Genomic DNA, 14,245 nt, shown 5'->3' with positions numbered 1-14,245 from the left:
CCATGAGTATAGTGGGTGCTTTTTATGTGCCACCAGCACAGGAGGCTAGTAAATAGCCACAATCGGTTGGTGCTTTAATATTTCTATTATATGTAATTTTCTAGATGGTATAATTTAATTGTTCATTTTGAATTGATAAAAGGTGTTTTTTTCTAATTCTTATATATTATATTTTGTGAAATTTGATTTAGTATTTCTAAATTGAATTTTTCCCTGTAAGTTAGGAATAATATTCCCTCAAATAATTATATATATATATACATAGATATATATGTATGTATATATATATATACATACATATATATACATACACATATATGTATATATATATATATACATACACATATATGTATGTATATATACATACATATATATGTATGTATATATACATACATACATATGTATGTATATATACATACATACATATGTATGTATGTATGTACATATATATACATACATATATATGCATGTACATATGTATACATACATATATATGTATGTATATATATATACACACACACACAATCCTATTAAAGACAGACACACTTATGTTCTTCAATGCTCTCACACCCACACGTCTATTATATACACTCCTTCCTATATACACACCTTCATCACAATAGATAGTGGCATCATTGTTATTGTGGTGGTGGTCATGGTAGTTATACACTGGGGTCGATATAATCGACTTAATCCGTCTGTTTGTCCCCTCTGTGTTTAAGCCCCTTGTGGGTAGTAAAGAAATAGGTATTTATTCTGTTGTGTTGTAGTACAGAAGAATGACTTTACCAATAGTTTGTAGTAGATATACCCAGAAAAAAAAATATCTGTGTGTGTATAATATATATGTATGTATGTGGAAGGATGAAAAGGAACACACGAGTTGATGTAAAGTCAAGATAAATTATTTTCTATCTTGACTTTTTTCCCCCATACACACACAATTTTTTAATTAAACAAACATGCGGACGTATATACACAGAGTATATATATATACACGTGTATACACTGTCACACAGACAGAGCAGGAAGCTACGTCAAGCACAACAATACAAATACATGTATACACACACACAGAGCAATAGAGGCCTGAGATATGTACATACATAGACACGCCTACACTCGCGCACACTTCTCGACTCCTTCCCTCCCTCTTTCTATATGTCTGTCTCTCTCTCTTTCCATGTGTCTATCTGTCTGTCTCTCTCTCACCGTCCCCACTCCTCCCCCTCCGTCCTCTATAAAAACCGACCAACCACGGCGCCGTTCTGCATTCATTCATTCTCCGGCCTCCCAGAAACAGCGCTCAACCTCACCTCGCAGGTTCAATACACAGCCACAGCAGCTCATTAACCAGTGGAGCTTCCATTACAGAAGAACTGAGGCAGGAGTGTCACGTGTGGAACGACGAGGAACAACAGAAGGCCTGTACATAAGAAGAGAGAGAAACTTACGAGTATACCGGTCGGAAGAGAGAAACCTTAATTAGGAATTACCCGTTAATTAAGACTTAATTAATCAAAATGGCTTCGAAATTGTGCGGAAAATGGCAAATTATAAGCAGCGAGAACTTCGATGAGTATATGAAGGCTGTAGGTAAGGAATATGTTCTATTCTGGCTGAGTATACCTAGGACTTGAATCAAATGTGTCTTTACTTATTTTTCTGGTCGTTCTTGTTCTCCTCCGGTAGGCCTCTGAGACCAAAGATACTCTAGCCGTGACCACCCTTTCTTTTATTTAGGCATGGAGTATCTGGCGGGACATTATCTTTGGCCTTCCTTCGGTATTGGTCTACAGAGTGTCGTTCACCTCCTTTGTCGGGCTAAGCCCGTTTGTCTGTCATTGAAGGAAGAAGGCTGCGTGGGTGAATGATTTCGTCTACTAATGTCGAAAGATTGTTTCTTCTTGTTGTTGTTTAGCCCTAGGTCAGTCCTGAACCAGCAGACCTATGATCAAAGATATTCTAATTCTGGCCTTCATGTCTTTTATTCACACATAGTTGTATCTTGGATGCTTTCCGAAAACTTTTTAGTAACAAAAAAAAAAAAATTGTTAAAAAACTTCGTATTTTCACACGAAAATGTCTGTGATTTAAGGGAGATTTACTCTTTTACTTGTTTCAGTCATTTGACTGTGGCCATGCTGGAGCAACGCCTTTAGTCGAGCAAATCGACTCCAGGACTTATTCTTTGTAAGCCCAGTACTTATTCTATCGGTTTCTTTTCCAGAACCGCTAAGTTACGGGGACGTAAACACACCAGCATCGGTTGTCAAGCGATGCAGGGGGAACAAACAAACATAGGATCTTTTCTAAACGATGGACAGAACTTTCTACTTATATAAATAATTTGAAACTTCGTATACTGGTAGAATGTGTCAAAAGAAAACATTAATTTCAATTAGTTTTTTTGAGAAAAATGTATTTTGTAACTTTTACGTAGTTTAATTCTTCGAATTTTAACCAATCGTATTCTCTGTTTTGACCTCATATACATATATACGACGGGCTTCTTTCAGTTTCCGTCTACCAAATCCACTCACACGGCTTTGGTCAGCCCGAGGCTATAGTAGAAGACACTTGCCCAAGGTGCCATGCAGTGGGACCGGAACCAATGTGGTTCGTAAGCAAGCTACTTGCCACTCCTGCACCTGTTTAGCTGTTGTTTCTAGCACATCTCGCGCGTTTCTTTGTAACTCCGACATGTATTGATGTTTTTCAATATTGGGAAGAGTTTCGGATCAAGAAGCGTGGGGGGGGGGACCCGTCGGAACGGAGAAACTCCAACTTATGTGGGTGTCCTGATCCGAAATAAATACCAGTTGAGCACTGAAGTCAATGTAATCGATAAATCAAATTCCTCCCAAATTGTGTTTATGTATTTGGGACCGAAAATACTGTTAGGAATAGATAAAGGCGTGGCTGTGTGATAAGGAGCTCCCTTCCCAAACAAATGGCATCTTGGGCAAGGGTCTTCTACTTTCGCCTTGAGCCGACCAAAGCCTCGTGAACAGATTTGGGAGGCGGAAATTGAAAGAAGCCTGTCGTATATATGTGTGTGTGTATATATATATATACGTGTGTATACATGTGCACATATAGATATATGTATATGCATATATATTTATTTATATATACATACATATATATGAATGTATATACGTGTATCTGTATACACTTTTAAGATACAGCCCAGTCCCGCCATCTGCCACTCTAATGCTGTGATAGGTTCAGCTTACCTCAGATCATTTCTGTAGTGTTTACAATGATATTCCCTGGTGTAGGTGTATAATTGGAAGCCAGGGGTTGGGGGTGCCCCTATTTACTTACGTTTCTTTTTTATTTTATCTTTCATTGTTAATTTGTTTTTGTAAATTATATCATTCTCCTTTTTCCACTGAATTTTGTCTAATAAGCAGTCATACATATATATGCATTTGTTATATTTATTTATACATATATGTAGTGGAGTTGCTTAGTGGTTAGGGTGTCAGCACCATGATCGTAAGATTGTGGTTTCAATTCCTGGACCGAGAGACGCGTTTCTCCAGTCCACTCAGCTGTCAAAAATGAGTAACACTCTGATGGACTGGCGAACGCATACGCCATAGAAACCGGGCCCATGAGCCTGGCTAGGCTTTAAAAGAAGTGTGTATACATATATAAATGTAAAAGGGCAACCCTACAACAAAACTGGGGTCCCATTCACGGGGGTTGTTGTGCTCTAAGTCACTTATATGCCATGAAAACTAGATAATTGGTGCTTATAGGGCCCAAAACAGGGATACTGAAGAATATATATGTTAAGGTTGTCTAGCTGAGACACTGAATTATGGCAGTGTTACTCATAAAGGGGCTACTACAGACTGTAAAGGGGTCAGACAAAAGACGATGCTTTAATAAGACAAAAAGTGGAAGGTGGGGTAAGGTAATGGTGAAGTTACCTTCTAGAGTCATGCTGACCCATAAGGGACAGTTTCCTCGATTTCCATGGTATGTCGGTTCCCCAACCTGGAGGGGACACCAGTCCATCGCAAGATTACTCACTTTCCCCAGCTGAGTGAAATGAAGTGTTTTGCTCAAGGATACAGTGCATTGCCTGGTCTGGGAATTGAACCCACACATCTCCATGAAGCTGGGGTGAGTTGATGCTATGAAATGGCCCCTCCCTCAAATCTTCGGCCTTCTGTCTATATTAGAAGACATTATTAATGACAAAGAAAGGTAGTGTATAGGGTCCTGTTCTTTTCTAGATTTTTGACCCCAATATTCAGGTCTCACTGACGACAATAACAGGAATTATCATGGTTGTAAAAGTTGCTTTGAGTATTGATAATAAATTTGGAGGTAGGTGCCATTTGTGGATGGACTGTGTAGGTGTGTGCGTTATAATAATAAATGAGCTGGTTCTGATTGTTGTTTCTAGCAAAGGTTGCGTTGACATTCTAAAGAATTCTTCAGATCTGGAGATTTTCATTTTAAGTGAGTCACAGATGGGTGGAGTCATTCTGTACATATGTGTGTATATATATACACACACACACACACATATATATATGAGTGGCTGTGTGGTAAGTAGCTTGCTTATGAACCACACGGTTCCGGGTTCAGTCCTGCTGTGTGGCACCTTGGGCAAGTGTCTTCTACTATAGCCTTGGACCGACCAATGCCTTGTGAGTGGATTTGGTAGACGGAAACTGAAAGAAGCCCATCGTATATATGTGTGTGTGTTTGTCCCCCTAGCATTGCTTGACAACCGATGCTGGTGTGTCTACGTCCCCGTTACTTAGCGGGCTTACAAAGAATAAGTCCCGGGGTCGATTTGCTTGACTAAAGGCGGTGCTCTAGCATAGCCACAGTCAAATGACTGAAACAAGTAAAGGAGAGTATATATATATATATAGGCATACCTCGTCCTGTGTCTATATTGGTTCCAGGAGACACAACTTAAGTTGAAGTAGCTTGTCTTTTGGCTTGGCCAAATTTTCTTGTCTCTAAGCTAAACCGATAATAACCATTCCCACTTACTCTTCTACTTGTTTCAGTCATTTGACTGCGGCCATGCTGGAGCACCGCCTTTTTAGTCGAGCAAATCGACCCCGGGACTTATTCTTTGTAAACTCAGTACTTATTCTATTGGTCTCTTTTGCCGAACCGCTAAGTGACGGGGACGTAAACACACCAGCATCGGTTGTCAAGCAGTGCTAGAGGGACAGACACAAAAACATATATACACACACATACATACATATATATATATATATACGACGGGCTTCTTTCAGTTTCCGTCTACCAAATCCACTCACAAGGCATTGGTCGGCCCGGGGCTATAGCAGAAGGCACCACGCAGTGGGACAGAACCATCTGGTTGGTAAACAAGCTACTCACCACACAGCCACTCCTGCGCCTATATATATATATATGTGTGCGTGTATATATATATATACACACACTTCTGTACATTATCCAACTCATCCCAAAAGATCGTGTATTTGCTTACCAACCACTTTTTCATGGTGTGCTATAGCTAGATGTGAAGGGGGGGGGGGGGTTAATATTGTGTAGCAGCTCATTTAGGGGTACCTTGGGTTTTGAGATCCATATTTGTTAATTTTTAAAGAATTATTTCAGTCATCAGACAGTGGCCATGCTGGGGCACCACCTTGAAAACTCCAGTACTTATTTCGTCAGTCTCTTTTTTTTTTGAACCTCTAAGTTATGGGGAATGTAAACACACCAGCAGTGGTGGGGGACAAAGACGGACACACGCATGATGGGCTTCTTTCAGTTTCCACCTTTCGAATCCACTCACAGGTCTTTGGGGGTGTGTTTGTTCCCCGCTTCTACCTGACAACAGCTGTTGGTTTGCTTACATCCCCATTACTTTGCAGTTCGCCAGAAAAGACACCAATAGGATAACTACTTGACTCCCCCCCAAAAATAAGGGTTCTAGGGGCCAACCTGTTTGACTAAACTTCTTCAAGGCAGTGCCCCCATCATTACCACTGCCTCATGACTGAAACAAATAAAAGAAGTTGTATGATTCAGCTGTTGAAGGGGACTGTATGTTCCATCCATGACCATTCCTCCTGTCTGCTTTGTACAGCATCTGTGACATTATCCACTGTGTATCTTGGTTCTCTTGCGAGAAGCTCGGATGTGATTTAGCTGCTGTTTCTAGCAGATGACTTCATTGAGTTGCTCCCAAGTAAGAACACAGAGAATAGTATGATGCGGGGGAGGTGTGTTGGGGATAGGAGTGAGAACAGGAATCTGTGCAGGTTATTGAATAAATAAATAATTGAGCGAATGACCTCTGGAGGTCAGGAATTTTGGGCGTTAAATATCGGTCGGGAGTAGTGGGGGATGGTGTGCAGTGCTGTGGCGGTTTTGGTATGGAATCAGAAAGTATTTGCCAGAAACATTCTTTAATATGGGAAAATCATTAAATCCCCCCTCGAGGAATCTTTAAGGAATTTCAACTCAATCAAAACCTATTTTACGTCAAATTCGTTTGATTCCCTCTTAAGGGGTCAGATTTCACCTAGGGATTCCCTACTAATCTACATCCCATGTCTCAGAGAGCTCCTCCCTACATATCAATTAATATTACTTTCTCATGTTTGACTTGCCGCAACAAATTTCACCAAGGTTTAGTGTGCTATTAACTATTTAGGGGCTGATAAATTAAGTACCAAGTCTAGCAGTAGGGTTGATGTAATCAACCAGCAACTTTTCTTATTATTTCAGCCAATTCTTAAGTATGTAAATTATTTTACATACATCTGCTTCTTCCTCTCAAAAATTAGTCCTTACCAATACCATATATATGGCTAGTTCCCTCCTGTCTTTCCAAATTGTCCCCATACTATATACACTACTATTCCTGCCAAAATTGGCCTTTCAACATATTTAACAGCAATCCATCTGAGACCACCTCCACTGGTTCTGTGATACAAACTTCTTGTTTTATAGTAATTTAATTTAGAATTTTTTCCATCAAGGTTTTGTGCTAATTTGTTTCAAACATGAGATCATTCTTTTAAAAATGAATTGAAACAACTTCAGCATAAATATAAGAAAAGGGGTTGAATATATTGTATGTACTCTTTTACTTGTTTCTGTAATTTGACTCCGGCCATGCTGGAGCACCGTCTTTGGTCGAGCAATTATTCTATTGGTTATCAAGCAAGGTTGGGGACACACATATATATGGCGGGCTTCTTTTAGTTTCCGTCTGCCAAATCTACTCACACACTGGGACTGAACCATATTGTTGGTAAACAAGCCACTTCCATGAATATTTCATATTAATTATTGTTCCAGATAAAGAATAAAAACCAACAAAGATTATTTTACTAAATTCTTTATTTCTAAATTTATTGAAACAAAACAAAGTGTATTTCAACAGATTCTTTCATCTATTTGCAGGGGTCACAGCTGAAAACCGAGCGTTGGCCAACGACAAATTCTCTGGAAGCTCAAAACTGTGTCAATTAATCACGAATGATGGTGATTCGTGGACAATCAAAACCATCACAAGTGTCGGAGAACGAGAAGTTGCATTTAAAATTGGGGAAGATTTTGATTCACAAACCATCGATGGTCGTGCTGTGAAGGTAAAGTTCTATTTTTGCAAACTAGGGGTTTGGTTGCACAGCATTAAAACTTGGGTGTGTATCTTTTTACCATGGCTGTGAGATAAACAGTTTTTGGAAGGATAGCAAAAAAAAATATATGCACCCTTTTTAAAGCCTAGCCAGGCTCATGGACCTGGTTCCCATGGCGTATGTATTCCCCTAGTCCATTGCAGCATTACTCATAGAACAAGGTTCGCCACTACCTCTCTGCTGGAAACCCCCCCCCAAAAAAAAGTGAGGGGGGGGAACAATTCAAGAATATTTAAAATTTGACACTTTAGAGACATCAGTTCTTATGAGTAAAACTGATGAAAGTGACATGACCTGATGTCTCTAAAGTGTCAAATTTTAAATATTCTTGAATAGCCCCCCCCCTTAATTGAGTACAAAAATTATAAGTTCGACTAGTGTGTGTGGCTCCCAATCATGAGTTCAATTCTCAGCCTTGCCACATTCTATGGAATACTCAGCCACTTGCACTTTAATTACATGTGTGTTATATTTTGCTAGTGAAACAGAAGCTTTATTATCATTCTTATTACAGAGTCTTTTGTCCCACATTCTGGGATCTCTTCAGTGTCCCATGTGTATATATTGAAAAGTCATTATACACACATTTCTGTAAAAAGTGTTGAAATAAATTTTAAACAAAGATGAGATGTCGAAAAAATATATTTTATTTGCAAATATTTACAAGAACAATTGTTTACAACATTTGGATTAGAATCTTTAATGAGTTATATAGTGGGGTGGTGTCACTTGAAGGCGACGGGTAACAACATCTGATAGCCTGGTCGTTCACTGTGATATATATATATATATACACACAATGGGCTTCTTTCAGTTTCCATCTACCAAATCGACTCCGAAGGCTTTGGTAGAAAGCACTTGCCCAGGGTGCCGGCAAGCTTCTTACCACACAGCCATTCCTATACAAACATATATTTCTGTGTATCTTTTTCTTTCAGGTTTCCATGAAGATGGATGGGGATACTCTAGTGGAGACCCAGGTTGGAAATGGTGTGGAATCCATCAACAATCGGAGTGTCGAGGGTGCCAACATGATTATGGTAAGTTTTCATACCTCTTCATGAGCTGAAACAAGATAAAATAAATACATGATTATCGTAGTAGGAAGGGATAACTCTCTACCGCCCCCAACGCTGCTGAGGATATCAGATTTATGGCTTGTTTTAGTTGACAATGTCGATTGCTATATACTATACATTGCCCACCTATTTGTATATACAATTGCCAACCGTCTTCGCAGACAGACTGCTGCCAGCTCTGCAGACCCAAACGCTACTCACTTTCACCATGATATATTAATTTACATATTGGTGTGAAGTGGACCACCATGTATGTAGATATATGTGTGTCAATATATGCACGAGCAGGCAACTACATATATGTATGTTTTTTTTCCTTCTATGGCCATGCTGTAGCATCGGCTTTAGTCGGGCAAATTGACCCCAGGACTGCTAGGTTACGGGGACAAACATATATAGCCACTCCTGCCCCTGTGTATGGAGTCGAAAATAAGAGAAATTTCATAATAAGTAACTGTCAAAAAGGTGTTAAGGGGAAAAATAAAGATATTTAAAAACATAATTATATAGATATTTATAAACTTTCTGGTGAATATGGAAGGTGGGGTAACGCACGGCAATTGCTGAAAATGGATTTTCTTATTTTCCATTACTGTATTTAGTTTGAGATGATCTGTGTTTCTTTCAGTTAATTTTAAATATAACAAAGAATTTAGTAAAATAACTTAGTTATCATTCAGTTAGTGTTAGGAACATAAATTGTGACTAAGGTTTGGTGGAAGATTTTAATTCAAAACTTATGAAAACAAGACATTTGTACTACAGAGCCAGAGGTGGTTTCAACCAGGTTGGTATCAAAAGGGTTAAGAATTGTTTCTCTATTATATATCTTAACCCTTCTGTTACCATATTTCTGTTGAGGTGTTCTGTGTTTCTTTCAATTACTTTAAATATAACAAAGAATTTAGTAAAATAACTTAGTTATCATTCAGCTAGTATTGGGAACATAAATTGTGACTAAGGTTTAGTGGAAGATTTTAATTCAAAACAAGACATTTGTACTACAAAGCCAGGTTGATAACGAAAGGGTCTCAGAACTGACACAGGTTATGGGAACATAAACCATCTTCCACTAAAAGATAGCCCATACAGAGGTGTAGTCAAACCCTATTTTAGGGACTCAACGAAGTTGAAAGGTAAGCTGCTATAAATTAGCAAGAACTCTCTAGACAACCCAGTATTTTGCCTTGTGTACTAATGATGATGATGATCATAATTAATATGGCTGTTGTCTTGTTTTGCAGACTATGTCAGCGTGTGGTGTGACCTGCACAAGGAAATATGAAAAAGTGTAACATGATGACAACCATGTGGTCGCTTTTAAACAGTATCGCCCATCTCCCCCCAGCACACACTCCACTCGAAATACCTTAATGACTCTCACCCCTCATCCTGAATCTGCTGAGAAGCATTGATATATATTGAACAAGTATGTGTATGTAGATATATAGATCTGCACAGACACACATCTATGTGAATTATCATATCTCTGTACATCAGCCAACATATTTTGCTCCCCACCCCTGCTTCATCAGTCATATACAAGGAAACACTTCTGCATCTACACACACGGTGGCATCTCAGAGGTATAATAGAATCCATCATTTGGCTCCTTCAAATAATTAAATCTAGGAATTTAGTAGACATGATGTCTTGTGCTTTTTCTTAACGATTCACACAAGTAAAATGCTACAATGTGGAGGGGTCGGGTCTATTTACTTCTAAGATGTCTTACACTCACACCCCCTGCCTGATCTGCTCAAATGTCACCAATTATATTCTGCCAGTGTATTTAAAGTTTAATAAATTTTCAACAAACCAAATGTCTTCTCTGAATTGCCAGTTAATTTGGTGTTTTGGCATTCGGCTTTCTTTGTCAAATGCCATGTTTGTTTTACAATGTAAGAACATAAAAAGATTCAAATATTCGTGAGGGATATGTGGTCATGCTGGAGCATCGCCTTTAATCGAGCTAATAGGCCCAAGGACTTATTCTATCGGTCTCTTTTGAAGTTACGGAGACGAAAAATATACCAGCATCGGTTGTCAAGCTATGTTAGTGGGACAGACACACATGCATATACGACAGGCTTCTTTCAGTTTCCATCTAGCAAATCCACTCACAGGGCTTTGGTTGGCCTGAGGCTATAGCAGAAGACGCGTGCCACAAAATGGACTGAACTCGGAACTATGCTGTTGGTGTGAAAGCTACTTGTGCCGTGTATAGAAAATATATCACTGATTGTTAATTAGCTCATTAAGAAAATCTCTAGCAGAGAGGAAAGCAGAATCTATACTGCATGCAAGGAAAGACAACTCCCTACTGGAACCCACACAACGAAACTACATCACTTCTGGGTTTGAAAATCAACAGAGTTGTAAAGGAATGTTATACTCACCTGTTGACAAGAGACTTCAAATCTGAAAGACATGGCAAGACTTTCATATTTACCTGAGGCAAGGAAAAGACATTCATATCTGAAAAAAGGTGAGTTTATACTCTATCAGGATGGAAGACAGACAAACTTCACTGTTGGCATCCAATTTGTCTCAGGGACAATGGAGTTGCACATAAGATATTCTAGTCCAGCTTTTACATGTCATGTCCTATTACATCTCCGGCTGTGTAGTCCTATCCTGGACATACTCTACAGAGAGACTGTTCTTACGATACAAGGATGTTTTTGCAAAAGGGACATGAAGGCCTGCAGCGTCAATATTAGCAACTGGGTAGTGGTTGCCAGTGGTGGTGTACCGTAAAAGAAGAAAGACAAACCTGATGATGAGGGAGATGGCTTCCGTTTATATAGACTTTCAGCAGATGTGGATGGGACTAGTTTAACTAAGTTGATTGATAGTTCAAACACCTGTAAATCAGAAAACATTAGTTCAGAGCTGTAATTTGCCACTTAATGATTGCACATGCAAAATTTCAGCTAGATCAAACAGCTACAAGATTGACCATTCGTGGAAAATCCAGTAAAAGAGGTCTTTTGAGGAATTAGAGAATAGACTGTAAACGGGAGTGGCTGTGTGGTAAGTAGCTTGCTTACCAACCACATGGTTCTGAGTTCAATCCCACTGCATGGCACCTTGGGCAAGTGTCTTCTACTATAGCCTCGGGTTGACCAAAGCTTTGTGAGTGGATTTGGTTATATAAATATGTGTGTTCGTCACCCCAACATTGCTTGACAACCGATGCTGGTGTGTTTACATCCCGGTAACTTAGCGGTTCGGCAAAAGGAATAAGTACTAGGCTTATTTGCTTGACTAAATGCGGTGCTCCAGCATGGTCAGAGTCAAATGACAAACAAGTGAAAGAGTAGGGTTTTTCAGAGCAATTTGAGATGTAAATATCACAGAATCTACATCGTCAAACCAACTAAACAGGATCCATGCTGAGCCAATGTAAGATTTGTTCTTCCAAATTTGAAGAAGAAATTCAAAGATATGTGGATTCCATGAACAACTTCTCAAGAGTTCAATAAGCTCACCACCTGAGCTGTAGCACACGTGAAGTCAGTAGTCAGGCTCCTTCCCAACACACTGCAGTATTTCTTGGGTAACGGTCCCAAGTGCGGTAGTGATTCTCTGCTTGAGTTCCTCGAAGTTTGCAGGAAGAGTGGGGACATAGACCAGGCCCTTCACATAATCCCAAATTGTCAGGTCAGGTGGACGTGGTGGTCATTTCAACAGCACATTGTCTTCATCACCAGCATGCCTAATCCATCTCCCTCGCAGATTTTCATTGAGATAAGCTCGTACAGAGAGCTTCCATTGAGTTGGAGCCCCTTCCTGAAAAATGAAGTCTTCATATTCATCTGCAGATAAACATCGCTGGTTACATTTCCCTCTAAGAAAAAGGGGCCATGGAGATGGCACACAATCACTCTTGGTGAGTCCCTCACATGCTCAACCTTGGAATAGGGATTTTCTTTACCCCAAATGCAAACATTATGCTTATCGACTTTGGCATTCATATGAAGTGTTTACAGTAAACAAGATGTCCCTTGAACTCCGCTTTTTCAAGTTTCTTTTGCACATCAACACAGAATTGTTTGCGCTTTCGCTTGTCCTCTGCTGTTGTGGCCTGAATATGCTGCAACTTTGTAGGGTTCCAGACTTGTTCTTCTTGGGGCCTTGCAAGAATTTTTGGCAAACCGTCTCTTCTGGTGTTAGTGGTCATCCAGATCCTTTTGCCCTGCACAGACAGCGCTTCCTCTTTGAATTTTTTTTGTGCCATGTCCAAAAATCTACGTTGGTGACTTTTAAGGTAACGCTCACAAATGCATTCTGCACATTCTTGTTCAACCCCAACACACAAAATGCCTGGAAAGATAAACATATCAGGTGTGGTAAGTAGCTTGCTTACCAGCCACATGGTTCCGGGTTCAGTCCCACTGCGTGACACCTTGGGCAAGTGTCTTCTGCTATGGCCTCGGGCCGACCAAAGCCTTGTGAGTGGATTTGGCTGACGGAAACTGAAAGAAGCCCGTCGTATATATATTTATGTTTGTCCCCTAGCATTGCTTGACAAACGATGGTGTGTTTATGTCACCGTTACTTAGCAGTTCGGCAAAAGAGACCGATAGAATAAGTACTGGGCTTACAAAAGAATAAGTCCTGGGGTCGCGGTGCTCCAGCATAGCCGCAGTCAAAATGACTGAAACAAGTAAAAGAGTATATCGAACAGAAAATTCTGACCCGTTTCTACACATTCTGTTAAAATTTGAAGTCATTTGAACAAGAACTGGCAAAGTTTGCTAAAGGATCCCAAATTTTTTGAAACACTATATTTTATAACAATTAAATAACATGTCCGCATTAATATCTGTACAGATTTAAAGGATTCAATGGCACTAGACGTGCTAAGATTAAGCTGAAAATTTACACACCTATAGAAAGCGTGGTGTAGTTGCTTTTTTTCTATGAAAATCCCTATTTTTTGACCGGTGTGTTGCCATTCTTTGGTGTATTTCAACCAGAACAAGCTTTTCAAAAATTCCAATTCTAAAGGGTCAAAACAAACCCGAGCAATACTGCTAGTTTACTTACAAAAATAATTAATTTTATGTTAAAGTTGGGAAACAATTGTGAAATAATTTGCAATAGTTATATAAATTTTATTATACTTACGATCGTGAGGTTGTGAGTTCGAATCCTGGACTGGGCTGCCTGTTGTGTTCTTGAGCAAGACACTTTATTTCACATTGCTCTGGTTCACTCACATGCAGAAATGAGTTGCGACATCACAGGTGCCAAGCTGTATCGGCCCTTTTACCTTTCCCTTGGATAACACTGGTGGCGTGGAGAGGGGAGGCCGGTATGCATGGGCGACTGCTGGTCTTCCATAAACAACCTTGCCTGGACTTGTGCCTGGGAGGGTAACTTTCTAGGTGCAATCCCACAGTCAGTCATGACCAAAAGGGGGTCCCATATTTAATGAAATATGTACACATAAAACTATATACATTGAAAAAATCATTATACACATAT

General features: G+C 39.6%; 1 protein-coding gene across 1 annotated transcript; it reads left to right on the top strand.

Moving 5' to 3' along the window:
- The first annotated feature begins 1,287 nt into the window (after positions 1 to 1,287).
- Positions 1,288 to 10,567, top strand: LOC115226228 (sodium/calcium exchanger regulatory protein 1). Its single transcript, XM_029797252.2, has 4 exons — positions 1,288 to 1,596; positions 7,432 to 7,619; positions 8,609 to 8,710; positions 9,994 to 10,567. Exons 1-4 carry the CDS (start codon positions 1,524 to 1,526, stop codon positions 10,042 to 10,044), a joined length of 414 nt encoding a protein of 137 aa, XP_029653112.1. The 5' UTR covers positions 1,288 to 1,523; the 3' UTR covers positions 10,045 to 10,567.
- Positions 10,568 to 14,245: the final 3,678 nt, after the last annotated feature.

The sequence above is a fragment of the Octopus sinensis genome, linkage group LG29 (assembly GCF_006345805.1).
Source record: "Octopus sinensis linkage group LG29, ASM634580v1, whole genome shotgun sequence".
In the NCBI taxonomy this organism is placed as follows: domain Eukaryota; kingdom Metazoa; phylum Mollusca; class Cephalopoda; order Octopoda; family Octopodidae; genus Octopus; species Octopus sinensis.
The sequence above is the reverse complement of the archived record's forward strand: the minus strand, read 5'-3'. Positions and strand labels throughout refer to the sequence as shown.